The 27,375-nt window shown below is 32.6% G+C and overlaps 1 protein-coding gene across 1 annotated transcript; it reads left to right on the plus strand.

Annotated features, from left to right (window-relative positions):
* On the plus strand, positions 1-26,614 carry LOC127719002 (tubulin delta chain-like). The gene is made up of 12 exons (XM_052225097.1): positions 1-188; positions 2,574-2,669; positions 6,002-6,054; positions 6,406-6,484; positions 10,948-11,006; positions 12,033-12,174; positions 12,675-12,827; positions 20,650-20,745; positions 21,927-21,999; positions 22,488-22,632; positions 23,553-23,713; positions 26,498-26,614. The coding sequence occupies exons 1-12, from the start codon at positions 94-96 to the stop codon at positions 26,564-26,566; spliced, it is 1,221 nt and encodes a 406-aa protein (XP_052081057.1). The 5' UTR covers positions 1-93; the 3' UTR covers positions 26,567-26,614.
* Positions 26,615-27,375: the final 761 nt, after the last annotated feature.

The following is a 27,375-nucleotide window of genomic DNA, read 5'->3' on the forward strand; positions in this document are numbered from 1 at the left end:
ATTGAGATGTTTTTGATCTGTTTTGATTTAAATGTAAAGTCTGTTTTGCTAGACAACGGCAATGTTATGAACAAATGAAGATTTTAACTGAAGATGTCAGCAGTATTTCTACATGTCGGTCAATGCGGAAACCAAATAGGAAAGGCTTTCTGGAAGAAAACATCACAAGACAAAGCTGTTCATGAGGGGTACACAAAAAATATCAACTATTCTTTGACAAACTGTTTGTTACACATGGACGGGATAATACAGACACTATTCTCATATTAATTAATCCTTATATACTATGTAAAATACTTCCTTTCTGTACATGTAAACAGTATGACACTCCATGCACTCGGTTATAATACACCTTATCGCTATTCCCGGCTGACCCGAAAATCAGTCCCGCTTGACATATTGACGTCATACAACAATCACTTTTCCATTGTGTCGTCAGATATTTTATATTATGAGGTCAAAATTTTACGGGAACCTGTGTGAAGTCCAGTAATGGCAGGCAAATAGCGATAAGGTGTATATAACTTTTGTCAGGGGTCAAAATTAATTTTTTAAGGCCAGTAGCCAGCTGGGCTACTAGACTTGAAAATCAGGTAGCCCAGACAAAAAGTTAGTAGCCCACATTATTTCACTTTCACCAGTGAAGCCCACGAAGCGGGCTGAACTAGGTAGGGGGGTTTGGGGGCATGCCCCCCACCCCAGAAAATTTTGAAATTTTAGACTCAAAACCCTGCATTCTGAGCATACCTGGAGGTGATTTAGAGGCTTGGGAAAATGTAAATGTTGTCTTATTTTTGTTGTTTACTTCAATCAAATTTAATAAAAAAAATATTTACAAAATGGGAATCTTCATGCCCAGTGTACCAATTTTTTTACATATCTATTTAAGACAACTAAAGAATTCTCTGTCCTTGAAAACATGTAGATGATAGATGAAATATTTAATTTTATTTCTATAATAATCTAATTTATTAAATATCTTGGTCGATTTATTTTGCATAACTATGTGCATTTGTAAACAAATGACCCCCCTTTTTTTCTCTCAAAAGACTTGTACACGTATTTCAAAAGCACTGTCATAAAATTGATATTTCCTCTGTTTTTCTATTTTGTGTAAACTGTTCAGTAAGTAGGAAACTAAAATCAATTTGAACTAATGTTATTTATTTGTGGTCGACAATATTCTACTTTCGTTTTTGACCTTCATTCTCTGGACACCACATGGGCTTTGAAAAGGGAACTACAAAAGGTACTGTTTTCCAGATTCTTAACAATATACTTTCTTTTATTTGACTGATATTATTTCATAACATGCTATTGTCATCTTCTCTGACTTTCTTCGCTTCCGACAGGTATTTGATCGCTTCATATTGCCATGGGCAACTGGGCGACCTTTAATTTTTTTCCCTGTATGTATATTTCGGAGCACTCCGACATGTAAGTAAGTAAGTAAGTAAATTTTATTTAGACATGAACTCCAATGTCCAAGACAACATGCATGACATGTATGCAGTATGGGTTTATTTACAAGGTTATTTACAAAGTGGGTAAAGATACTATTAATTTAACCCTCTTGCTGCCAGTAGTTTTTATTAAAGATTGCATTTCATGTGCCAAAAATACGACATCTCTACGTTGTTGACGTCACAAATCCAACAATGGCTTCATTCTTTTAATGACATCATGCCCTAATGACCATTACATTTTGGAGCCATTGAAGAAAAATATTGCAGTGTTTAATTTTCAGTCTTTTATTTGACATGTTTAAATGATGAGAAGCTTGCATAAGTTTAAACATGTATGTGTCGTCCGTGTGGGCACATGTGTACCTCAGGCAGCAAGAGGGTTTAATATTTTAATATCGTATTACTATTACATGAAGCCTGTTGGTAGCAATTGGCAGGCACTTATAATTAGTCATACTAAATTAATCATCACGTCTTGAAAGGCTTTTTTTTTAGCCTTCCTGTCGATAGTCCAAATAATTATCATGATTATGATGTCTTGAAAAGATTTTTTTTTTATTTGCTTTTTCCTGCAACAGGAAGGCGTCAAAGCAAAAAAATAAAACAGTCTTTCAAGACGTCATCATTATTTGGACACACTCAGTCCAACATTCTTCACTTCCAGAGATTTTAACATTTCAAACTCTATTAAATTTTATTGTCCCGAATTTCCAGAACATTCCATTTATATTAACTGAAAATACAGGTTTACCAAATTTTACTGAGTTTGAACTTTGATGTTTAATACTTTCCAGAAGTGATATATATATCTGGGAAAATTACTTAATCGTGGACATCATTTTGAAATCAAAGTAGATCTGGGCACACCTCAAATGGTACATGTATCTTATCTTATTTTACATGTATGATTTCTGTTGGATATTTCTTGAAATATTTTTCACCAATATTAAAGCTCACAAAAATTAAGACTTTTGGTTTTACATTCACCTAACTTTTTTTATGAAATCCCACATGCATGCATTGAGATAAAAGGAGTGAGGCTTTGCTAATTCATTTGTCTTTTTGTTTTACTATCACCTAAGTCTCTTTTTTTTTTTGCTATTTCAGACACACTTTTATACACCCTGATGGAAAACAAAGATCTGTACATGTAGATAGTGAGCCAAAAGTTGTACAAAAGGCTTGTAAAGGTCTCAAAATAAGGTGAGTAAATGAACATAAATAAGTGCAAAAATGAAGGACTAGAAATTCAGAAATGTTTGCTTGCATTTATTATTGTGATTGTTGATCAATAAACACAAATACTGTCTAAGGGGAGATTATTTATTATCGCGAATTTTAAATTAAGTTTTAATTTTTTTTTATATTTAGGACACCTTGATCTTAACACAAGTTTCACAATAATTAAAACATGGCAAAAGAACAAGACACTATAGAAATTAGATGTGATATAATTGCAAATGGGTCAATATCCCTAATGCGCCTCCAATTGAGGAACACAAAAGGTGTGTGTTAACAAAAAATCTCTGTGTAGTGATATTGGACATGTTTCAATTTTTAACAAGTGACTGAGCTTAACCATTTGTGTTTATCTGGAAAGTAGAGGACCATAGAACACTGGTGTCAACGTGATGATCGTAACTGCAATTACGATCATCCCAATATGGCGGACACAAATTTAGGGAAATTTTATAAGGCCGATTTTTCCACTTTAACAGCTTATTTACAGATTGGCATTATGTCAAGAAACAAATTTATAAGCTTTGCCATTGAAGGTTTTTTTCCTACATGATGGAAAAGCAACAAGAAGAACGAAAATCGAGATACAAAAAAACACGATAATGATCGTAACTCTTATTTATTTTTATCAACGATGATCGTAATTTTTACTTAAGATGATCGTAACTGTCTTTTCCAACGAAGCATTTTTTAATAAGTAGAGCTGTATGGTATGCGAAAAAATGTACATAATCAGCTTATATTGTGATAATAATGGGGGACGATTACTGTAGGGGAGGGTTATATTGATTGGTATACGTGTGAGTGCACAATAATGGTTATGATTTTGCGAGATTTCGTACTTTTTTTTATATAGTTTTATATTAAATTGCATTGGGGTAAATAACTTTATAATGATTTGAATATCTTATATCAATAAGGTATTGGAGATTTCATATTAATGACCAGTTTGGTAAAATTTAAGATTTTTTTTCAATGGAACAATTTGTAGGGACAATATTACCTTTCGAGGACCTGATATGTTTTTGGGGAATTCGGACAGATATAGGATTAAGAGGTGTAACCATATCTGTTGAATGAAAAAAAGATTGAAACCATCAATAAAATAGAGGTTGGAAAATATAGCATTACGAAGTGTAACCATATCTGTTGAATGAATAAAAAAATTGAAACCATCAATAAAATAATTCATTGATATTTTTGGCTAAAACAACTTCTTTCTACTAGCTACAAAAACACGTGTCATATAACCGTAAGTGTAAGGATTTAAAGTTTGAAAAACCCGGAAACTTATATGAACGTATATACCATTTATTTTAGCTTTTCCTTCATTACAAAAATAGCCTACCCGTGATAAATATAGGCAACAGTAGTCCAGTGGCGGATCCAGAAATGTTCATAAAGGAGGGGGCACTGACTGCCTATAAGAGGGGGCCCGCTCCAGTCATGCTTCAGTGACTCCCTGTATAATCATCCAAATTTTTCCCACAAAAGGGCGGGGACCCTGGCCGTCCCTCTAAATCCGCCTCTGTATACTACCAATGTTTAATAGCCATAGTTTGATTAAGAAAATACAAAACCAGGCAACACGCTAAAACCGAGGTAAACACATCAAAATAATGTAACTTCATGCCTACCATTACTTATTTCTAAAATACTCAGTAAAAAGTTTTGGCCTGCAATCTTAAACAGTATCATGAGGATGAAATTTATATTTACTTCATATAAACGTATTTCATTTTGAATGTTAACTTAGTTACTCATAAGAAAAAAATATTGATGACATTTGCAAATAAGCCTGTCAATTCCCCCTTATGTCATTTCTTTTTGACATATTGCGGTGCTCATTTTGTTCAGTTTCAAAATAATACTGTTTTCAGTTATACCAATATATCGTGACTGCTAAATAGAATGCTCATTTAACGCATCGTAAATTGTGAGTTACGATCATCTTTATATAATAACAAGTCCGAGTTACGATCATCCATAGCCGAAGTTACGATCATCATCGTGTTATTTTGTATCGCGATTTTCGTTCTTCTGGTTGTTTTTCCATCATTTTGGAAAAACATATTCAATGGCAATGCTGAGAAAGATTTTTCTTGACATAAAACATATCTAAAAATAGACTGTTAAAGTGGAGAAATCGGCCATATAAAAGTTCCCTAAATTTGTGTCCGCCATATTGGGATGATCGTAATTGCAGTTACGATCATCACGTTGACACCAGTGATAGAATAAATATGTAAAAAACTATGGAGTTATTAGATGTATTCAAAGTTTTAAATTTTCAAAGAAATTATTGTGTGCAAAAAGGGATTTTTTACCATGAGGAGCCGCATCACGAAAGGATTTTCGGGGTATGCGAATTTACGGAAAAATGAATCACACTTCGTACCCCAAAAATTTAACCACATATGTGAAAATGTCTCAGCTTCGAAACCAGCCATCATACATATCCAAGTTTACGATATGGACTGAGCTAGAGAAGAAACGTTACCATTACCGCGTATGTAGAAACAATTATGCATATTGCCCCAAATGAGACAACTTTCCACCAGAGACCAAATGACATAAAAGCAGCAATTATAGCTAGGTCACAATACAACCTTCATGAGCAAAACCCACAACTGCATAGCAAGCTATAAAAGGCCTAACATAACAAATGTAAAACAATCCATTCGATAATACTAACAGCCTGATATACCTAGAAAAGAAAAGAAAAACGATATACAGCAACAACTACTAATTTACATATCGGTGGTACCATAATGCTTTAATTTAGACCCCCATCCTTTATAACTTGAAATTTACTAGTACTCTGTATAAGCCATACTGTCCATCAAAAGTCATGACCACTATCCTTTCAGTCGATCCTGATTCTTTAAAATGCTCTTAGGGAAGATATTGCCACTGATGGTCTAGGTTCCTGACTTTGTCAATGGCCCCATCCTTTATAACTTGAAATTTACTAGTACAGTGAAACCTGTTTTAAGAGACAACTTAAGGGAGAACAAAAAAGTGGTATCTTAAATCAGACAGGTGGTCTTTTAATACAGGTTCAATGTACTACAGAGGGATCTAAAATTTATGGTCTTATAATACAGGTTTTTACTTAATACAGGTAATCTAAAGCAGGTTTGACTGTACTTTATATAAGCCATCTCCATCAAAATTCATGAACACTATCCTTTCAGTCAACCCTGATCCTCCAAAATGTTCTAGGGAAGATATTGCCACTGATGGTCTGGGGTTCCTGATTTGTCAAGGGTCATAAATATTTTTTTTTTTTTCAGAGATGGAAATATTGTATCAGGAAAGAGAGGAAGAGGAACAAATTGGGCATTAGGTATATATATATCGCCATGACAATGCAAGAGTTGTCTCCCTCTATTCAATCACTCTTTGAATAACTGTACATGTATGTAAATTCAAAAATATTTGCTTGCATTTATTTGTGTGATAGTTGAATAATAGCTGACTGAAAACTGCTGAACTGAATTCCACCAAATTTATAGTAATTCCTTTGCAGGACATGAAAGCGTACATGTACATCTGCTATTTAATTTGGCACTGGCTACAGTTACATGGAAATGTAACAATAATAAAAAGATTTTACATCATGTATTATTTGGGGATGATCAGCAACACATTTTTTTCCCTAGAAAGACTCACAAAGGTTTCCTTGCATGATTTATAGGTTACCATGGACTTATGAAGAGTGGAGAAGATCACATACTAGAGGATACTGCAAACCAAGTCAGGAAAGAAATTGAGAGGTAACAATATTTTATTGCGAAAATGTGATAACAATACATGTAGTATTGCTATAATTGAAATGTTGATTTTTGTCTTTTGATCTGAGATCGAATGCTGAATAATTTTTCAATTTATAGTAACTTTTTACGTTGCATTGATCAAAGGAGATGTGTGTCATCCACACAGTACACCTAAATACATAAGTAATGGTCCTTTATACGTGTTATACAGCCCTAAAGCCCAACTGACAAGTATTGCACTGTAAAGCAAGGTCTTAATAACTGACTTAATTCTGAATTCCAAACACAAGTAAAAAAAACTACAAAAAAAACTATAAAAAAAAACTATAAAAAAAAGCAATTATGTTGCCAACAAAACTTGTGCCTAATTTTTTTTTTCATTCGCTGTTTGGTTGTTTCGCAAGATGTCGCTTTGATATTTGGTATATGATATCGAACAGTTTATGCGCTTTTGAATCTGACCCTATTAAACTGAACACTTTTTCTTGTTAGAATTATCTCCCCGAACATTGTTTTTCTTGTGTTTGCTACTCCGTCGCAACTGTTAAAGATTACGACAAAATTATTTCACCAAGTCGCTCGTTATATCCTCAGGATGTTGAGATAGGTTTGGACCTAAGCGTTCCGGAGACTCCATATATATGAGAGTTATTTCCCCTTATGCATTGGATATAAGTGATATGCATTTGTAACTGGTAAACCATAAGTGATAGAGACTTAGGGTCTTTTGATTTGAGGTCCTAGGTCCAAAAAAAAGAAAATTAGGTCAAGGTCAAAGGTCAAAGTCATTTTCTAAATTTTGATTTTGGGTTATTTTCACTTCTTTTCAAAAACTGCATAAGATATCGACAATATATTTTTACTAAATTGTAACTTGTGACATGTCATAAACACATACATTTTGGTTGAAAGGGTACACTAAAATCAAATTGGAGTTTTATCCCCTCTTGTATTTAAAATAATGCACATGGTGATATAACTCATTAACCATATATTATTAAGACCTAGGGTCTTTTGATTTGAGGTCTTAGGTTTATGACCTTGAAATTGAGCTCAAGGTCATAGGCAAATTTGACGTTCTAGATTTTGACCTTTGATTTTACCTCATATGTATACATGATAAAGCCATAGGACTTTTTTGCATTAGGTTGCATGCCATTTGACCTTGAAAAAGCCAATCGAAAGTGATCTTGTGTAAACCGGAAGTAGCTATTATATTTTGTACTTATTTCATGTAAAAGTATATAGAACCAGATATTTTTGGAATCAGTGTCATGTAAACTATCAAATAATACCGGAAGTGACATTTTTAAAACCTGAAGTAACAAAATTATCTCCCTTATTTAAGAAAAAATTGTGTAGAAACCATATATTTTGAGAATCAGCTTACAATAAGCAGTCAGGGGACTTATTGAAATAAATGATTTTTAAATCACTTATTTAAGTAGAAAATTCAAAGTTTTGTCACAAATTGTGATTTTGTAGTCTTACCAAAATTTTAAACACATAGGTTTAGATAATATCTTTTCATTAGTAAAATTGGAAAAAAATAACTTTTTGCTTCTTTTAAGCAGCAAGGTTTGTGCCTTTGATGACATCATTTAGCTGCAAATTCTATTTTAGTTGAAAAAATGCTATAAAAATTGCTTTACATAATGAACTGTTACTTTCTTAACAGATTTTTCCCAGCAGTGGGAGTATTTTTCCTGTAAAATTTAAGGTTTCATCTTATAGATTATGTAATTTAATTCTACTGTTCGCTATCAAAATTTCACTGTTCGGGGGTGTTGAAATTAGTGGGGGTTATTAAAATAATGATACTTAAAGAAGTGATTTTTTGGAAGGAAATTGAGGTATGATACTTAAACAAGTGATTTTTATGTCATTATCCTAGATTTAGTACAAGGTCATCACCTGACATGACCCAGTCATCCTATCAACACAGATGTTGGTTCTGATAATTTTAGCAACATAATTAGTCCCTGGATCATTAGTATTCTATATTTAAAGCTACAATAAAATTAAATCACTTAGTCTAGTGATTAATTTGTTTGCTCTTTGAACAATTGGTTTTTATTTTTGTCGAGCCTTGGACTTTAGTCGAAAAAGTGAGACATAGCGATCCTACATTCCGTCGGCGGCGGCGTTGTCGTCAACGGCGTCCACAAATATTCACTCTGTGGTTAAAGTTTTTAAAATTTTAATAACTTTCTTAAACTAACCTGGGTTTCTACCAAACTTGGACAGAAGCTTGTTTATGATCATAAGAGTATCCAGAAGTAAATTTTGTAAAAAAAAAAAATCCATTTTTTCCTTATTTTACTTTTAAATGGACTTATATTTTCTGCCAGGAAACAACACATTCACTCTGTGGTTAAAGTTTTTAAAATTTTAATAACTTTCTTATACTATTTTGGATTTGTACCAAACTTAGACAGAAGCTTGTTTATGATCAAAAGCTAGTATCTAGAAGGAAATTTTATAAAAAAAAATAAATCCATTTTTTCTGTATTTTACTTTTAAATGGACTTAGATTTTCTGCCAGGAAACAACACATTCACTCTGTGGTTAAAGTTTTTAAAATTTTAATAACTTTCTTATACTATTTTGGATTTGTACCAAACTTGGACAGAAGCTTGTTTATGATCAAAAGCTAGTTATCTAGAAGGAAATTTTGTAAAAAAATAAATCCATTTTTTCCGTATTTTACTTTTAAATGGACTTAGATTTTCTGCCAGGAAACAACACATTCACTCTGTGGTTAAAGTTTTTAAAATTTTAATAACTTTCTTATACTATTTTGGATTTGTACCAAACTTGAACAGAAACTTGTTTATGATCAAATGCTAGTATCTAGAAGGAAATTTTGTTTTCTTCCAGTTAACATTACATTCAGTCTGCAGTTAAAGTTTTTAAACATTTATTAGATTCATAAACTATCCTGGATTTTTACCAAACTTGGACAGAAGCTTCTTACAATCAAAAGATAGTATCAAGAGGAATATTTTTATTGATTAACTTCCTCATTTTTGTTGAGCCTGCGATTAACAGAAAAAGTAGGCGAGACACTGGATTCCGCGGAACCCTTACAAATTTTTTTTTTCTTCCGCTTAATTTTTCTTTCGCTGTTTTGTACTTTCAAAAGATGTCGCTGAGATTTTTGGTATGTGATATCAAACAGTTTATACGCTTTTGAAAATGACACTGCTTAATTGAATAATTTATTTTGTAAGAGTTATCTCCCCGAACACTGTTTTTCTTGTGTGTGCTACTCCTTCGCAACCGTAAAAGATTACGACAAATTTATTTTACCAAATTGCTCGCTATATCTTCAGGATGTTGAGTTGGGTTTACATTGAAGCATTCTGGAAACTCCATATGAAAGTTATTTCCCTTTTTGCATTTGATATAAGTGATTTGCATTTCTAATTAGTAAACCATAAGTGATAGAGACAAGGTTTTCAGATTTGAGGTCCTTGTTCCAAAAAAAACAAATTAGGTCAAGGTCAAATGTCAAGGTCAAATTCTAAATTTTGATTTTGGCTTATTCTCACTCCTTTTCATAAACCGTACAAAATATCGACAACATTTTTTTTATTAAATTGACATTTACAACATGTTGTAACTCCTGAATTTTAGTTGAAAGGGTGCGTATACATTAAATGGGAGTTTTTGCCCCTCTTATATGTAGAACTATGTGTATAGTGATATAACTCAATAACCATACATATTAAAGACCTAGGGTCTTTTGATTAAGTGTTCTTGGTTTATGACCTTGAAATTGGGGTCAAGGTCAAAGGTAAATTTGACATTCTAGATTTTGACCTTTGCTTTAAATTCATATTTATGCATTATAAAGCCATATGAGCTTTAAGTTACAAGCCATATGACTTTGAAAAAGCAAACCTGAAATGACCTTGTGTAAACCGGAAGTAGCTACATTTTAGACTCATTTCATACAAAAGTGTGTAGAAACCATATATTTTTGGAATCAGCATCATTTGACACTGGAAATGACATTTTAAACCAAATTTTCATATTTTCATATCAAAATAAATCGTTAAAAGTGGAAAGACCTTCAATTGTTCTCTGAACAATTGGTTTTTAATTATTAATTATTTTGCGTGGGATATACATTTTAGTGGATTTTGTGGGTAAAGACGAACTCATATTTTAAGAGGCTTGGATGCGGACTGACAAAACCATGAAATCAATTTTACGCTAACATTAAATTTTTCAATCCAAGAAAAGTGGTGCTCACGAAAATGAATTAATCTACAGTATTTACTCTTTGATTAATTTATGTATAATTATTTACATCAATATTTCAATATAACCCAACAACACAGAAAATTCAAAGACCTTTTAGAGGTCAACAAAATCTGCAACAGTAAGTAATTAGGCGCATATACAGTATGTCGAAATTACCTTATTTCTCAAGAAGTTTGTTTATTTTTTTATAGATGTGACATGTACAGTGGTTGTATTATGATGCACAGTTTGACAGGTGGTACAGGGTCAGGTTGGTATTTGTTTGTATGTACATTGTAGGTACTACCTCTCATGTAAATGAAGCCACAACATTTTGTTATCTCCCCTTGTACATGTCCTTTGAATGTAATTTTTTCCCAATTCCAAGTTTCATCAATGATGGGATTGATTTTTGGCTGAAACTGGCTTGTAAAATTATAATCTGCATAATGATATATCTACTTTAAAATAAAACACTTGTTTTTTTAAATAATCTACATGGGCATTTAATTGAACATTGAAGTCCATACTTTATTAAAAAAATTAAACGTTTCAGCAACATATATTTCACAACTGTTTTTTTTTTCATTAATTATCATTTAACGATATATTTCATGATGTACAATAAAAGGACAAAGGGAGACATCCCAAACCAATCACACTGCCTTATGATGTTATTTTTGTTGTCTTTTTGTGATTTGTGGAAATATCAAGCACAACTTTATAAAAATCTATATATTCTTAGAATAGAGGCAGTCCAATTATTATTCCTGTACCGTGGGGATCTTTACCAAACAGAACCATACATACATTTGTATATTTTTAGGATTAGGATCTTGTCTGTGTGAGACCATGATGGAGGAATATTCAATGAAACATTTGATTTCCTGTACCGTGGGGATCATTCCCAAATAGAACCTTACATATATTTGAATATTTTATGGAATTAGGAGTTGTCTTTGTGAGGCCATGAAGTAGGAATATCTAATGAACAATCTTATTTCCTGTTCTGTGGGGATCATTCCTAAACAGAACATTACATAGACTATTATATTTGTAGTATTAGGATCTCATCTTTGTGAGGCCATGAGCGAGGAATATCCCATAAATCCCCTGTTTCCTGTTCTGTGCAGCATCATTCCTAAACAGAACCTAACATAGACTTGTATGATTTGTAGGATTAGGATCTCGTCTGTGCGAGGCCATGAGGGAGGAATATCCCATGAACCATCTGATATCCTGTACTGTGTAGCATCATTCAAACACAGAACAGAACATAGACTTGTATATTTTGTAGGATTAGGATCTCGTCTGTGTGAGGCCATGAGGGAGGAATATCCCATGAACCATCTGATTTCCTGTACTGTGGCACCATGTTTGACAGGAGAAAGTCCATTACAGAACTATAATGCTTTGCTAACACTGTCATATCTTCAAAGGTAAAATTACAAATACTATAATGTTGGAAATTTTGTGTTTAACTGAATCTGATCTTAAAGGAAATTAGGAAACAAGAAAACAAAACCTTGGAATAGATTTGGTTCTAGAAATTCCAAAATTTGAATGCACAAAAAAATTAACAGTTTTAAAACATAGATTCTTTTTGTGACCATAATTATGTGGTTTCATCTTCATTTTCATCAGTGTATTTCTTGATAAAATGAAAAAATAAAAAAACATATTGCTGTTAAGGACTATTATAAATCAATATTATTATTTATTAATGCCCCATTTAGCTGATATAAACTGGTGTTATTTTTGTTTTTTATTTATTGGCAGTTTCTTTGTTTCCTACATTTTAATATATATTTTTTCAACTGTTCCTAAATATTTTATCAAAAAATTACAGCCAAACTATAGATATTTAGTAAGTTTCATGATCTTTTACAAATGCAATTTTTATTTCAGAAATATATTTATAAAGACGATTCTATTTCAGGAATACTGACTGTGTTGTTCTGACTTATAACGATGATGTTCTCGGAAAACTGCAGAGAAAGATGGAGAGTGTTTCTTTTGATGCCATGAACACCTCTATAGCATCTACTCTAGGTGGGGTATTCCTGCCAACAGATACCATGACACCAAAAAGGTTAGATTGTCTCCACTTACACAAAGTTAAAGTGCTACATTGATGCCATGAACACCTCTTTAGCCTCTGCTCTAGGTGGGGTATTCCTGCAAATAGATACCATGACACCAAACAGGTTAGATTATCTACCCTTATATGAAGTGAAAAGGTTTCTTTTGATGCCATGAACACCTCTATAGCCTCTGCTCTAGGTGGAGTATTCCTGCCTACAGATACCATGACACCAAAAAGGTTAGATTGTCTCCTCTTACACAAAGTTAAAGTGCTACATTGATGCCATGAACACCTCTTTAGCCTCTGCTCTAGGTGGAGTATTCCTGCCATTAGATAGGCTAACACTAAAACAGTTAGATTATCTCCCCTTACATAAAGTTAAAGTGTTTCTTCTGATGCCATGAACACCTCTATAGGATCTGCTCTAGGAGGAGTATTCCCGCTGACAGATACTATGACACTGAACTGGTTTGATCATCTCCCTTTATGTAAAGTAAAAGTATTTTATTATGCCAGAACATCTCTATAGCATCTGCACTAGATGGAGTATGTTGGCTTAAAAATACCATGACACCAAAAAGGTTTGATTGTCTCCCCTTACATCCATTTGATACCATGAACACCTCTTTAGGCTCTGTTCTAGGTGGAGTGTTCCTGCCAACAGATACCATCACTACAAAAGTCTAAAAGTCTGAAAAGACCAGTTTTTGTCTTAATTTGCATGAACTTTTACTCGACATTCTCCAAAAGTGTGACTTGTGTCTTAATTTTTCTTGACAAATTCTCATTTATATTAAATTTGTATGAAATTTACTCGACATATTCTCGACATTCTGAATATGGTCTTAAAATTTCTTGACAAATTCTTGACATTTGAATACTGTCTTGAAATTTCTCGACATATTCTTGACATTCTTATTTTTTCTCAGTATGGCTTGACATATTCTGAACATTTTGAATCGTGTCTTAAATTTACTTGATAGTTCTGAGTTTTACAAATCATAACCAATATTCATGATATAACTTTAATCTTTATTTCTCTTTATATGATATACTGTTGTTTCAAGTTACACTATTTTACAACAAAAATAAAAGTTGGGCATGTAAAATAATTGAAAATTTGGGTATATAAATATTTTTACAAATGCAAATATGGCTATGAAATCTAAAGTTTAAATAATTCAAATGTGGGTGTGTTGATATAAAACAATTTCAATGTGGGTTTTTAAATACAATTACAAATTTTGATTCCTAAATCTTATAAATTAAATGATTCAAACCAATCATACTGTAGACATATTTCATTCTACATTCATAATATTCAATGTTGATATGGTAAATAATTATTATACCAAAATGTGGTTTATATAAATAGCAAATTATGATGATATACAAATCATTCATTTAACAGAAGAAAAATTTGTTTAATGTCATCTGTTGGAATATATTAAGTATTACACATGGACAGGATGTTCCCCATAAAATTAAGGTATTCCACACCCCAGAGTACACGCAACTGTCAAATAGAAGTTATTGCTTTACCTGTAATCAGACATACAACTTATCAGTTGACCGACCATGCCACTACAATTTAAAAAGTTTGTTGATAGATGAAAATCATCATTTTGATGAATAAAAATTGAATTGAAATGGATTTTCTTCATCAAAATTATGAAGTTAATTATTTTAACATAAAAACAAATTGAATAATTCCCAAAGATTAAAAGAAAATTATTATCTACTCCAGGAATAATAAAAAAAATGTATTTATAATGGGTCCCATCAATGATTTCTATAGAAATCATCGGTCTTATGAAATGGTTCTCAAACAGACATGCATAATATAGATCTAAACATTTTTTTCTTTTCAGGAAGGAGAAAAATGTTTTTGGGTTGTTCTAAAAAATGAACAAGGTTTTTGAATCAAGATGGGAACAAATTCTTTGACCTAAACAAAAGCCCCCCCCCCCCCTCTTTTTTTAGCCACACAAACCCAAAAGATGAATTGTGGGGTCCAAAAGAGATACAAGACACCTATTTTAGTAAAGCAAATTTGACTGGCAGTTTTGCGAACGGCAAAAATCTAAATGCTGTTTGTCAATACCTTCGACTTATATTCCAAGTGAAAACAATTACTTTTAAAAATGTTTAATAAAAATAAATCAAAATTAAACTACATGGGGGATTATTCAGGGTATTCCAACTTAGTTGCACCAAAAGGGTATCTTACTATACCAAATTAATCCTTGATTCTTCAAAGTTTAGTTTAGCCATAATAAAAAGGAGTATATAACAGCAATAGAATGTCATAAACAGTGCAGAATAAGTCTGTTCACATTTCAGGCGAAATTTATACTGTTGAGATAGTGTCAAGACATATTTAAGACTGTCAAGAATGTGTCGAGACATATTCAGACATTATATAGAATGTCAAGAATATGTCGAGACATATTCAGACATTATTAAGAATGTCAAGAATATGTCAAGACAGATCGAGACAAATTTAAGACAGTCAAGAATTGGTCGAGACTAATCCAGACTCTTATCAGATGATACAGGAAGTGTCGAGAAATTTTAAGACAATGTTCATACTGTCAAGACACTTGTCAAGAAAAATCAAGAACCTTATTAGACAAATTCATACTATGTCAAGAATTTTCAAAAATTATTCAGACAAATTAAGAATGTCGAGTAAAAATTCAGGCAAATTCAGACAAAAACTGGTCTTTTCAGACTTTTTTACTTTTGTAGTGCATGACATCAAAAATGTTAGATTATCTCCCCTTACATAAAGTGACCATGTTTCTTTTGATGCCATGAACACCTCTATAGCCTCTGCTCTAGGTGAAGTATTCCTACCAACAGATACCATGACACCAAAAAGGTTAGGTTATCTCCCCTTATATAAAATAAACATGTATCTTTTGATGCCATCAACACCTCTATAGCCTCTGCTCTAGGTGGAGTATTCCTGCCAACAGATACCATGACACCAAAAAGGTTAGATTGTCTCCTCTTACACAAAGTTAAAGTGCTACATTGATGCCATGAACACCTCTTTAGCCTCTCCTCTAGGTGGGGTATTCATGCCCACAGATACCATGACACCAAAAAGGTTTATCTCCCCTTACATAAATTGACCATGTTTCTTTTGATGCCATGAACACTTTTAAAGTTTCTGCTCTAGGTTGAGTATTCCTGCCCACAGATACCATGACACCAAAAAGGTTAGATTATCTCCCCTTATGTAAAACAAAAAGTATTTTTAGATGCCATGAACACCTCACTCCACTGTATTTTGGGAATTTCCAAAAAGGTTAGATTGTATCGATCCCCTAACATCAAGAAAAAAATGTTTCTTTTGATGCCATGAACACCTCTGCTATATTCATAATATTTAGGATATATCTGCCAAAATATCCACAAACACCAAAAAGGTTAGATTGTCTCCCCTTACATAAAGTAAAAATGTTTCTGTTGATGCCATGAACACCTCTATAGCCTCTGCTCTAGGGGGAGTATTCCTGCCCACAGATAACATGACACCAAAAAGGTTAGATTATCTCCCCTTTTACATTAAGATTGTTTGAATATCACTTTTTTACATATTTATATAAACAAACACTTTAATTTCAGTATGTTTACAACTACCTTATGTTAATTTGGTGAAGTACCAAAAGATTGGATTTGTTATCTAAGTAGAAAAGAATTTGTAAAATGTTGACATGAAAAATAGCTTGAATTGTCTCCCCTTACTCACAAATTTTTTGTTTATTGTACTTTCTTTAAAGATTAAAAAATAAACATTTTTCACCATAGAGATTTATTTCATTTCACCTTACATAATACAGTATAACAAAATCACAATAAACACAAATTCTTAAAAATAGTCCCCTCATGTATACTAAGGGGCATACATAGTTTCTACTCCAAATCTATACGACATAGTCATATGCTTACACTTTCAGGTTTGATGCATTCTTCCCTTATATAAAAAAGCAGGTTTGATGCATTCTTCCCTTATATAAAAATGTGTAGCAAATAATAACCCATTAAAAACAAGCTATATACTGTCAGTTCTTTTTAAAACAAGGAATAGATTGCTTTCCCTTATGTTAAAGGATGTAAATAGTCTAAAAACATGTTCACATGCTTACACTAATTAAAAAAAAAATGTTGATTGTATCCCCTGGCACTTAAAATGATAAAAAAATGTTGTCCCTCCTCATAAAAGATTTGATTCCTTTTACAAAAAGTTTTTAAAAAGATTTGATTGACCCTTGTTATCTGACCCATAATGAGGTGTTTAAAGTTTTTTTCTCAAATCTACAATAAAATTATAACATCTTTCCTGAAAAATGTTGATTAACTATGGGACACAAGTTTAAATTCAGATATGAAGGGTCACCTCTTACACGATGTCTCCTAAAACATAAAAAGAGGTAAACACAGTCTGTAGAAACCTATGAAAATAATCACTGCTTCCACTAAATTTTTTTAAATCAACTCCCCTTACATGACAAATTGGGTAAACAGCAAGTTTCCATTTAAAAACTTTCAACCCTTTAACATGTTAAATGACAATAATGTATAACATACATGTCAACTGACCCGTATCCTGCGGGTATGACCCGAGATTTTTAAAAATCTGAGAAGACACCCGGGACACCCGCCGGGTCGTTAAATAACCTGAGAATTCCGAAAATAACCCTTTTTCACCCGGATTCTGGAGCCTTCAGACTCATAGTCCAAATAATTATGACGTCTTGGAAGGCTATTTTAAATTTTTGCTTTGACGCCTTCTGTCAATGTAAGGTGTCAAAGAAAAAAATATAATAGCCTTTCAAGACGTCATAATTATTTGGACTATCAGACTCATCTCTTTTGAAATACCAGCAAATTCGTAATTCTTCCATGAACAGGAAGTTCAACTAGGTGTGTAAACTGTCAGATTAAATGACCCATTAAGTGCATGGCTTCACTTGACAGCTTTGGTGTCAAACACACTGTTAATGAACACCAATTACCTTAAGCTTTATGTCGTAAATAATATGTGTATATCGAAATTGTTTTACAAACAATTTGAGTTACTTCCCGATTTTTGTCACCATTCACAATATACTCCTTAAACTTATGTTTTTTTTTTGTAAAAGGAATAAATCTATGGTGAATAGAATGCAAATGCATATCAAAATAAAGTTTAAAATTACTTAACTATGTGAACATGTTTCGGAAAATGTTTGATTTAGATTATAAGAAAAATGTCACCTAAATACTGAAATTCAGCTCGAAAAAGTTCGTACGGGTTATGACCTGAGATTTCATTCTTCAATGCAGGTCATGACCTGCATTTTCATTGTCATAGGTTGACAGGTATGTGTATAAATTAAACAGTCATGGGTTTCATCAAAGAGTTTTAAATGATCTCCCCTCACACCAAAAAAGTTTTAACTGATCTCCCCTCACACCAAAAAAGTTTTAAATTGTCTCCCATTACTTTAGAATTGTGTACCAACTCTGACATGAAACCATAAAAAATGCATATATTGTCCCACTATGTTTAAAAAAAGCTTTAATATAGTCACTCCCACAACAATTTGAATTGCCTATTATATAATAGCATAAAAGCAGATTATTTTTTATGGCTTTTTGAGCTCACCTGAGCTTTTCTCATCACTTGGCATCCATCCTCCGTCGTCGTCGTTAACATTTTACATTTTGAACTTCTTCTAGAGAACTACTGAATGGAATGAAACCAAACATGGCATGAATGTTCCTTATGAGTTGCTGACCATGTTTTGTTACTTTTTAGCGGATCCATCATCCAAGATGGCCACCAACAGAGGACTTAGTTTAACATAGGACCCTATGGGAAATACATACAAATGTCTTCTTTTAGAGAACCACTGAATGGAATGAAACCAAACAAAGCATGAATGTTCCTTATGAGGTGCTGACCAAGTGTTGTTACTTTGTAGCCGATCCATCATCCAAGATGGTCGCCAGTGGGAGACTTAGTTTAACATAGGACTCTATGGGAAATACAGAAAAATATGTTCTTTTAGAGAACCACTAAATGGAATGAAACTAAATATAGCATGAATGTTCCTTATAATGAGGTGCTAACCAAGTGTTGTTACTTTTTAGCCGATCCATCATCCAAGATGGCCGCCAGCGTGGGACTTAGTTTAACATAGGACCCTATGGGAAATACATACAAATGTCTTCTTTTAGAGAACAACTAAATGGAATGAAACCAAACATAGCATGAATGTTCCTTATGAGGTGCTGACCTTGTTTTGTTACTTTTTAGATATCAATCATCCAAGATGGATGCCAGCGTGGGACTTAGTTTAACAAAGGACCCTATAGGAAATACATACAAATATCTTCTTTTAGAGAACCACTGAAGAATGAAATCAAACATAGCATGAATGTTCCTTATGAAGTGCTGACCATGTGTTGTTACTTTGTTGTTGATCCATCATCCAAGATGGCCGCCAGCGGGAGACTTAGGTTAACATAGGACCCTGTGGGAAATACATACAAATGTCTTCTTTTAGAGAACCACTGCTTGCAATCAATTTGAAACTAATTACTATGTCATAAATGTTCCTTATAATGAGGTGCTGATGAATTGTTATACTTTGTTGCTGATTTACTGTTCAAGATGGCCACCAGAATTTATGAAGTATGGGGCCAATATTAAACCAAATTTGGCCTCAATCATTATTTAAGTATCTGTTATGATTTTTATCTTCTTTTATATGATTTCAAAAACCCAAGTAGAGTCAGGTTAGCGACACAGGCTCTTGAGAGCCTCTAGTTTTGTTATAACTTACTTCCTGTAACATATGATAAACTATGTATCTAGACTGTAGAGGTTACAAGCTTGAGAGGAGGTAATCAATGTATGGGTAACGTTTTTGTATACTGTGAAAGTAGTTTTATTCGCGGGGAACTAATTTTCTTGGTTTTCGTGGATGACTTTATCCACGAATTTAAGTGTCCAACGAAATATAATAAATGTTGTCCAAATCAAAACATGGTTTGACTACATGGATACGGGCATGCCATAAAATCTAGAGAAATTGGAATATCGCCAAATGCACTATGAACTACAACTGCAGGCAGAATTATACCCTAACAAATATATTTAATCTTTAAACTACAAATTTCAATCTTTAAACCTATAAAAATATTTTCGATCGATGAAAGTCAGATTTCCGGTGATGATATGCTTTGATAAAGTGTTCATTTTATATCATAATACTTCTCATGTTGAAAGTAATAATTTCATGCTGGGCTTGCTTTTGATCAGAATTAATTTTACAATTCAAGGTACATTTATAGCATATGTTTAATTAGCTGTTTATTTAAGTGACATGTTTATGACCCAATTAACACCTTTGATGGTCTTTAATCTGTTGATCACTCGATCTCTGGTTAATTAGTGTCATCACTTCTGATTACACGTGTGCAACAATTCAAATGTTTCCTTCAATCAGGACAATTTGTAATCACAGATGAAAGCAGTTATTTTATTTCAAATTTGTTAAATGTTGTCAGTTTTTAAAGGCATCCCAGTAAGTGAACATGAAAACCTTACTTTGAAATGTCCACAAATTATTATGAAACAACATATGGTTATTATAAAGAATCTTCGTTTCTGATGGCTTCAATTCTTCACTCGATTTTTTTTCTTTCAGAAAACTAAAATCCACGAATTTAAAAACCCACGAATATGTAACTTTTGCTCAAACCACGAAAATTGATACCCACGAACTAAGGTACTTTCACAGTATACCTTTATATTTTTATTTTGTAGTGGGCCAAGTATTGGTATGGAACCTTGGGAGATGATAAGATCTGTTTGTCCACTGCCTGCAAATAAATTTGTACAGGTCCATCATATAGCTAAGAGGTAAGTTAGACCATGTATTTGTACAGCTCCATCATATACATGTAGCTAAGAGGTAAGTTAGACCATGTATTTGTACAGCTTCATCATATAGCTAAGAGGTAAGTTAGACCATGTATTTGTACAGCTCCATCATATAGCTAAGAGGTAAATTAGACCATGTATTTGTACAGCTCCATCATATAGCTAAGAGGTAAGTTAGACCATGTATTTGTACAGCTCCATCATATAGCTAAGAGGTAAGTTAGACCATGTATTTGTACAGCTCCATCATATAGCTAAGAGGTATATATGTTGATTAAGTCAAACATTTTCTGTAAATTCAGAAATTAATGAGTGCATTTATTGGTGTGATTTTTAAAGTAGGGACACAAATGCAAGATTATTTGTGCTATTTTAACATGTTAAGGATAATCTGCGTGCAAATATATGTATCTGATATCAAAATGTGAGTTCTTATTATTGTGATTCTCACTCAGTCACATTATTTGCAATGATAAAAAACTCACAATAATTTTTAAATTTACAGTTTATAAAGGCATCCTCTGGACTGAATAAATGTGATGTGATAACAGTTGAAGAAAATTATTTTTGGTCAATCAAAGGATGTCTAAAATTATTGCAAAAGGATCTTTATTTAGTAGTTTTAGGTTCACATATAGTGGTGCTCCAAATTATTGGAGATGTACGTATACTAATCAAATGTGTAGATATAAGAAGATGTGGTATGAGTGCCAATGAGATAACTCTCTATCCAAGTAACAATCTATAAAAGTAAACCATAAAAGGTCAAGGTATGGTCGTCAACACAGAGCCTTGGCTCACACCGTACAGCAAGCTATAAAGGGCCCCAAAAAATTACTAATGTAAAACCATTCAAACGCAAAACTAACGGTCTAATTTAATTAAAACGAGAAACACTTATAAACCACATAAACAAACGACAACTACTGAACATCAGATTCCTGACTTAGGACAGGTGCAAACAATTGCAGCAGGATTAAACGTTTTAATGGTACCAAACTGTCTTCCTTTTCTGAAACAATAGTGTAACATCACTACATAGAAATACACACTATACATGTTATATTTTTGCTATTACAGTAAGCTGTCTTGGGCAGGATTACAGAAACAGATGAGGGTGTATACTAACCAAACATACATTACAATTTTATTTATTACAGTAAGTTGTCTTGGGCAGGATTACAGAAACAGATGAGTCAAGGCATTAGACGGCACGATAGCAAAGGAATTGTAGTATCCTTATATATAATTAGTATCAAGTTCACAATTAGGTTTACAGAAAAGAGAATAATAGCAAAAAAAAGAGGGGAATACAGTAAAATAGGCAGAAAACTAAAAAAGCTGACTATTTGATTGATAGTGCCGAAATTTAAAGAATAGAGAACAAAATATAAAGTGTAAGTGAAATGCCTAAAAAAATTAAAGAAAACAAAAATGAAGGACACATAAAATAGAAGATGTGGTATGATTGCCAATGAGACAACTCTCCACTAGACCAAATAACACAAAAATGTACAACTTTAGGTCACCGTACGGCCTTCAACAATGTGCAAGCCCATACCGCATAGTCAGCTATAAAAGGCCCCAAATTCACAAATTATATGCAGTCTTATGAGACCACTTTTACTCTCCCTTGGGTGGTCTGTTAAAACAGATTTCACTGTATATAGTTAAATGGATTCAAGAGGAGAGGAACATATATTTTCCTTATCAATCATCAGTTTGGTAGTATAGGTAATGTAGTGATAGCACGAGGTGACAGTACAGAGACATTTTATCCTCAGATGACACAGGGGCTGGATAAAAAGTTCCGTAAATCTTTCAACACTGTCAGCTGGAATCCATTCCCTATAGATATCTGGACTGGTATGTGAAAAAGAATATAGATATAAGAAGATGTGGTATGAGTGCCAATGAGACAACACTTCATTCAGGTCACAATGTGTAGAAAAAAAACAATTATAGGTCAAATTTTAATTTTTATTTTAATCTCACGGCTTGTCAAGCAGTTTAAAAGTTAAAAAGTTTTACCCATGAGAGAATAAAAAAAGTATTGTATCTAATGAGAAACATCAAAATAAAAGCCCACAAAATTATTTAGTCCCAAAAAATACATATCATGTAAAAAAGACAATTTTAACAGTATGATTGATAACTGTCTTACAAACTTGTTAAACATTATTTACTTTCACCGGTTCAATTAAAATATAGTAATTAATTGAACTATTTTAGTCTTTTGATATCATAAAGTCATCTATGTCAAAACAGCTACCGGGTACTCCAATTCTTGTGTTGACTTATAATGGAAAACATACACCATTTATCCATTAAACATTTTTGACAAAACAGTTACTGTGGATTCATTTATTTTCGTGGGTACCATTTTTTGTGGATTAAGGAAAACTTGGATGTCCGTGGATATTTAATTTTGTGGTTATGCCGAGCTCTGCGTACTATCCTAAAGAAAATAATTATTTCTTTGAACATTTAATTTCGTGGTTCCCCTGTACCCACAAAATCAATGAAAATTGGTATCCATCGAATAATAATGAATCCACAGTACACTGAAATTTAAGGTGTCTTTTGAAAGAAAACATAAAAAAAATAAATTGCAATTCAGAAATAAACAACAAATGTTCTTGTCTTTTTATAGGAAACCATGTTAATTAGGTATTAAACAAAAATTAATCAACTGTTCAGGAAAATATTTTTAAGAATGAGAGAAGTACATACATTATGTGTCAGTAAAAAATTTATCTTATATCTTCAATAATTTATTGTTTCAGCCAAGACCAACAGTATTGGACCAAAAGACACAGCTTCGATAACAGTAGCATCAAATTCAGAGTCAATAGTAGAATACCTCGAGACAGTCTATGAAAGGTCAAGGGTCAAATTTGCTGCAAAAGCTTATCTCCATTGGTACAACAAATACGGAGTAACCAATGTAAGTAGGATAGTGTTTAGATGGAGTAACCAATGTAAGTAGGATAGTGTTTAGAAGGAGTAACCAATGTAAGTAGGATGGTTTTTAGATGGAGTAACCAATGTAAGTAAGATGGTGTTTAGATGGAATAACCAATGTAAATAGGATAGTGTTTAAACAGAGTAACCAATGTAAATAGGATGTTGTTTAGATGGAGTAACCAATGTAAGTAGGATGGTGTTTAGATGGAGTAACCAATGTAAGTAGGATGCTGTTTAGTTGGAGTAACCAATGTAAGTAGGATGGTGTTTAGACAGAGTAACCAATGTAAATAGGATGGTGTTTAGATGGAGTAACCAATATAAGTAGGATGGTGTTTAGACAGAGTAACCAATGTAAATAGGATGGTGTTTAGACAGAGTAACCAATGTAAGTAGGATGGTGTTTAGACAGAGTAACCAATGTAAGTAGGATAGTGTTTAGATGGAGTAACCAATGTAAGTAGGATGGTGTTTAGATGGAGTAACCAATGTAAGTAGGATGGTGTTTAGACAGAGTAACCAAAGAAAATAGGATGGTGTTTAGACAGAGTAACCAATGTAAGTAGGATGGTGTTTTACTATTCTTTTAAAAAAAAATACTTCCAACACCCAAGTATTGTCATTGATATAGATGTACTAAAAATCAAGGAACATACAAAACTATATAAATTGAAAGGACATGCCAGTAAACAAATTCCAATAAACAATGGTACACACATATCAACCAAGATATCTATTGAAAACAAGAAAAAAAATCAATTATGAACAACTAATGAATGGAATACATACTACAGATAACATGTTTAACGAAACATGTTATTGCACATCACTTTGCAACCATTTGTCAGTAATTTTTTTGGTAAATGCACGTTTTTGAATGATAACTGAAAAGTTTTCAAAATTACTGAAAATTTGATAGATTGTTACTGATTGTGTCAAAAGGAGGTTGGCATCTATGCACTCGTTGAATATTTTTCCCTCATTGAATTTTTCAATTAGTTATTCTATAAATAGTAGTTTATTAATTGTATCGGTTCAAGGTAAAACTGAGAATGGAAATGGGGAATATGCCAAAGTGACAACAACCCGACCAAATGGCAGATAACAGCCAAGGCCACCAATGTGTCTTCAACGCAGGGAGAAAGTGTTTTTATGATCTCACTTTCATCAGGAATGCTCAAAGTCAAATATTTGAAACCAATAGATGTTTTAGTATGGAAACTTGTGTTGAGCTATATGACAAAAAGTTACAATAGTGGATTAACACATGTCTAATGTCTAAAAGGGACCTCGGTGGCTGAGTGTTATAAGTAGTAACTACTGTAATCACTAGCCAGTCAACACTGAGGTTGTGAGTTGGAACTGGTGCACTAGACTCCAATCTTAATTGACTATGATTGTCAGCTTCCCTATTTAAGGTCAGTGGTTTTCTCCAGGCACTACGGCTTCCTCCACAAATAAAAACTGGCCGTCACAAAATAGCCCCATAGCGGTGCTAAAAACGTGTTAAAACGCAAAAAAATCAAAAATCAAATCTAATGTCTAAATATTTAATCAATGGTAACAGATATTCAGCTAATCATCGATGTCAAGGAAAAACAAAGAATAATGAAGTAATTGCTTTTGAAATCCTGGTCTGAAATAATTTTAAGCAGCAAACAAAATTATTTTCATTTACCTGTGTATATAACATGTATTCTATTTGGCGGCATTTTGTTCAAGGTTAACATCATTATATCATGTATATGGCGGCATTTTGTTCAAGGATATATGGTTGACTTTCTGAAATTGTTTATTATCTCACCCCTTATTGATTTTGTATTTACATTGTGTCATAGATCTAATACCGTTCAGTGTATATTCACTTGTTTGTTTTCATATGTCTTTTGATTGAGTTATACCATTTCTATTGATATTTTATAGTGATGTTACACTATTGTTTCAGGTAAGGGTGAATGTTGGTACCTTTTAAAACGTTTAAACCCACTGCATTTGTTTGCACCTGTCCTAAGTAAGGAACCTGATATTCAGTGGTTGTCGTTAGTTGATGTGGTTCATAAATGTTGCTCATTTCTTATTTATAGATAAGACCCTTGGTTTTCCCGTTTGAATGGTTTTACACTATTTTTTGGGCCCTTTATAGCTTGCTGTTCGATGTGAGTCAAGGCTCCGTGTTGAAGACCATACTTTGACCTATAATGGTTCACTTTTTGAAATTATGACTTGGCTTGAGAGTTGTCTCATTTCACTCATACCACATTCTTATATCTATGAACACACTTAAGGATGTACTTAGGTGAAATTAAAAAAATCTAGAATTTAGAATTGATACTATAAGTCAGAAGAGCATTAAGTAAAGGAACAAAATAAGCTAAAAATATTGAAAGGTTATGGATTTCCTTTCAAGATATTTGAGTTTTAAAAAATGGCGGGAAAAGGCTGACTCAGACTTTTATCTTATATTTGCATTGGTATTATTTGGGTCTCAAATCGAAAGAAAAGAAATCTAGAATCTGCTTAATTTTTGGTAAATGACCTTTTCAGAGCTATTGAAGTCTTATTTGAAAAGAAAAATGGGTGTTATGGGGCAAAATATTTTACCCAGTATTGAAGGAAGAATACCAAGGAGTCCGAAGATCTGACACAAATTCCTAAACCTCACCTAAGTACATCCTTAAATGCATTTTGAATTCAACATTCAAAGCTAAAATATGAAATAGCAGAACAGTGTAATTTTTTAAGATTTGATTTTTATCTTTTTCAGGAGGATTTTGAAGAAGCATTTGATGTTGTTGAAGACATTATACAGAATTATAAAAGTGCATTTTCATGAAATATAAATAAAATTTATGATTTTAATATTCATAATCATCAAAACAAATGTGTGTCTTATGTATTTATGTTATTTGTGTTTTTTTTTAAAACCTTCTATATAGGCGTATATGACAAAGTTTCTGTCGTTTTTATGTGCACTGTGGTTTTTAAATGTTTTTTTGGTTTGTAAAAAAGAGAGCCTAAAAATACCAAAGAACATTCAAACTCGCAAATATATCACTTATTATGAGTAAATCTGTCTTTAAGATACTATGTAGACCAATTTTTATACCCCACATTATTTATTGCATCGGGAATAATGTTTTTGACCTGTCCATCTTATGTCTGTCCGTCCGTCCGTCAGTCAGTCCTCATCGCAACTCCTCTGAAACTACACAACAGAATTTCATGAAACTTTGTAGATAATAAGGACATACTATGTAGATGTGCATATCATGGGAAATTATGATTCAATTTTTTTTTCTAGGAGTTATGCCCCTTTGAACTTATTTGCCTCAATATACTACTGCAACAGTTTGTCATCGCAACTGCTCTGAAACCACACAACAAAATTTAATGAAACTTTGTAGATAATAAGGACATACTATGTAGATATGCTGCATAATGCATATCGACAGGAAATTATGATTCAATTTTTGTTCTAGGAGTAACACCCCTTTGAACTATTTTGCCTCAATATATACTACAGCAACAGTTTGTCATCGCAACTCCTCTGAAACCACACAACCGAATTTCTTGAAAGTTTGTAGATAATAAGGACATTCTATGTAGATATGCATATGGACAGGAAATTATGATTTTTTTTCT

This window comes from Mytilus californianus, unplaced genomic scaffold (genome assembly GCF_021869535.1).
Source record: "Mytilus californianus isolate M0D057914Y unplaced genomic scaffold, xbMytCali1.0.p SCAF_10, whole genome shotgun sequence".
NCBI classification, from domain to species: Eukaryota; Metazoa; Mollusca; class Bivalvia; order Mytilida; family Mytilidae; genus Mytilus; species Mytilus californianus.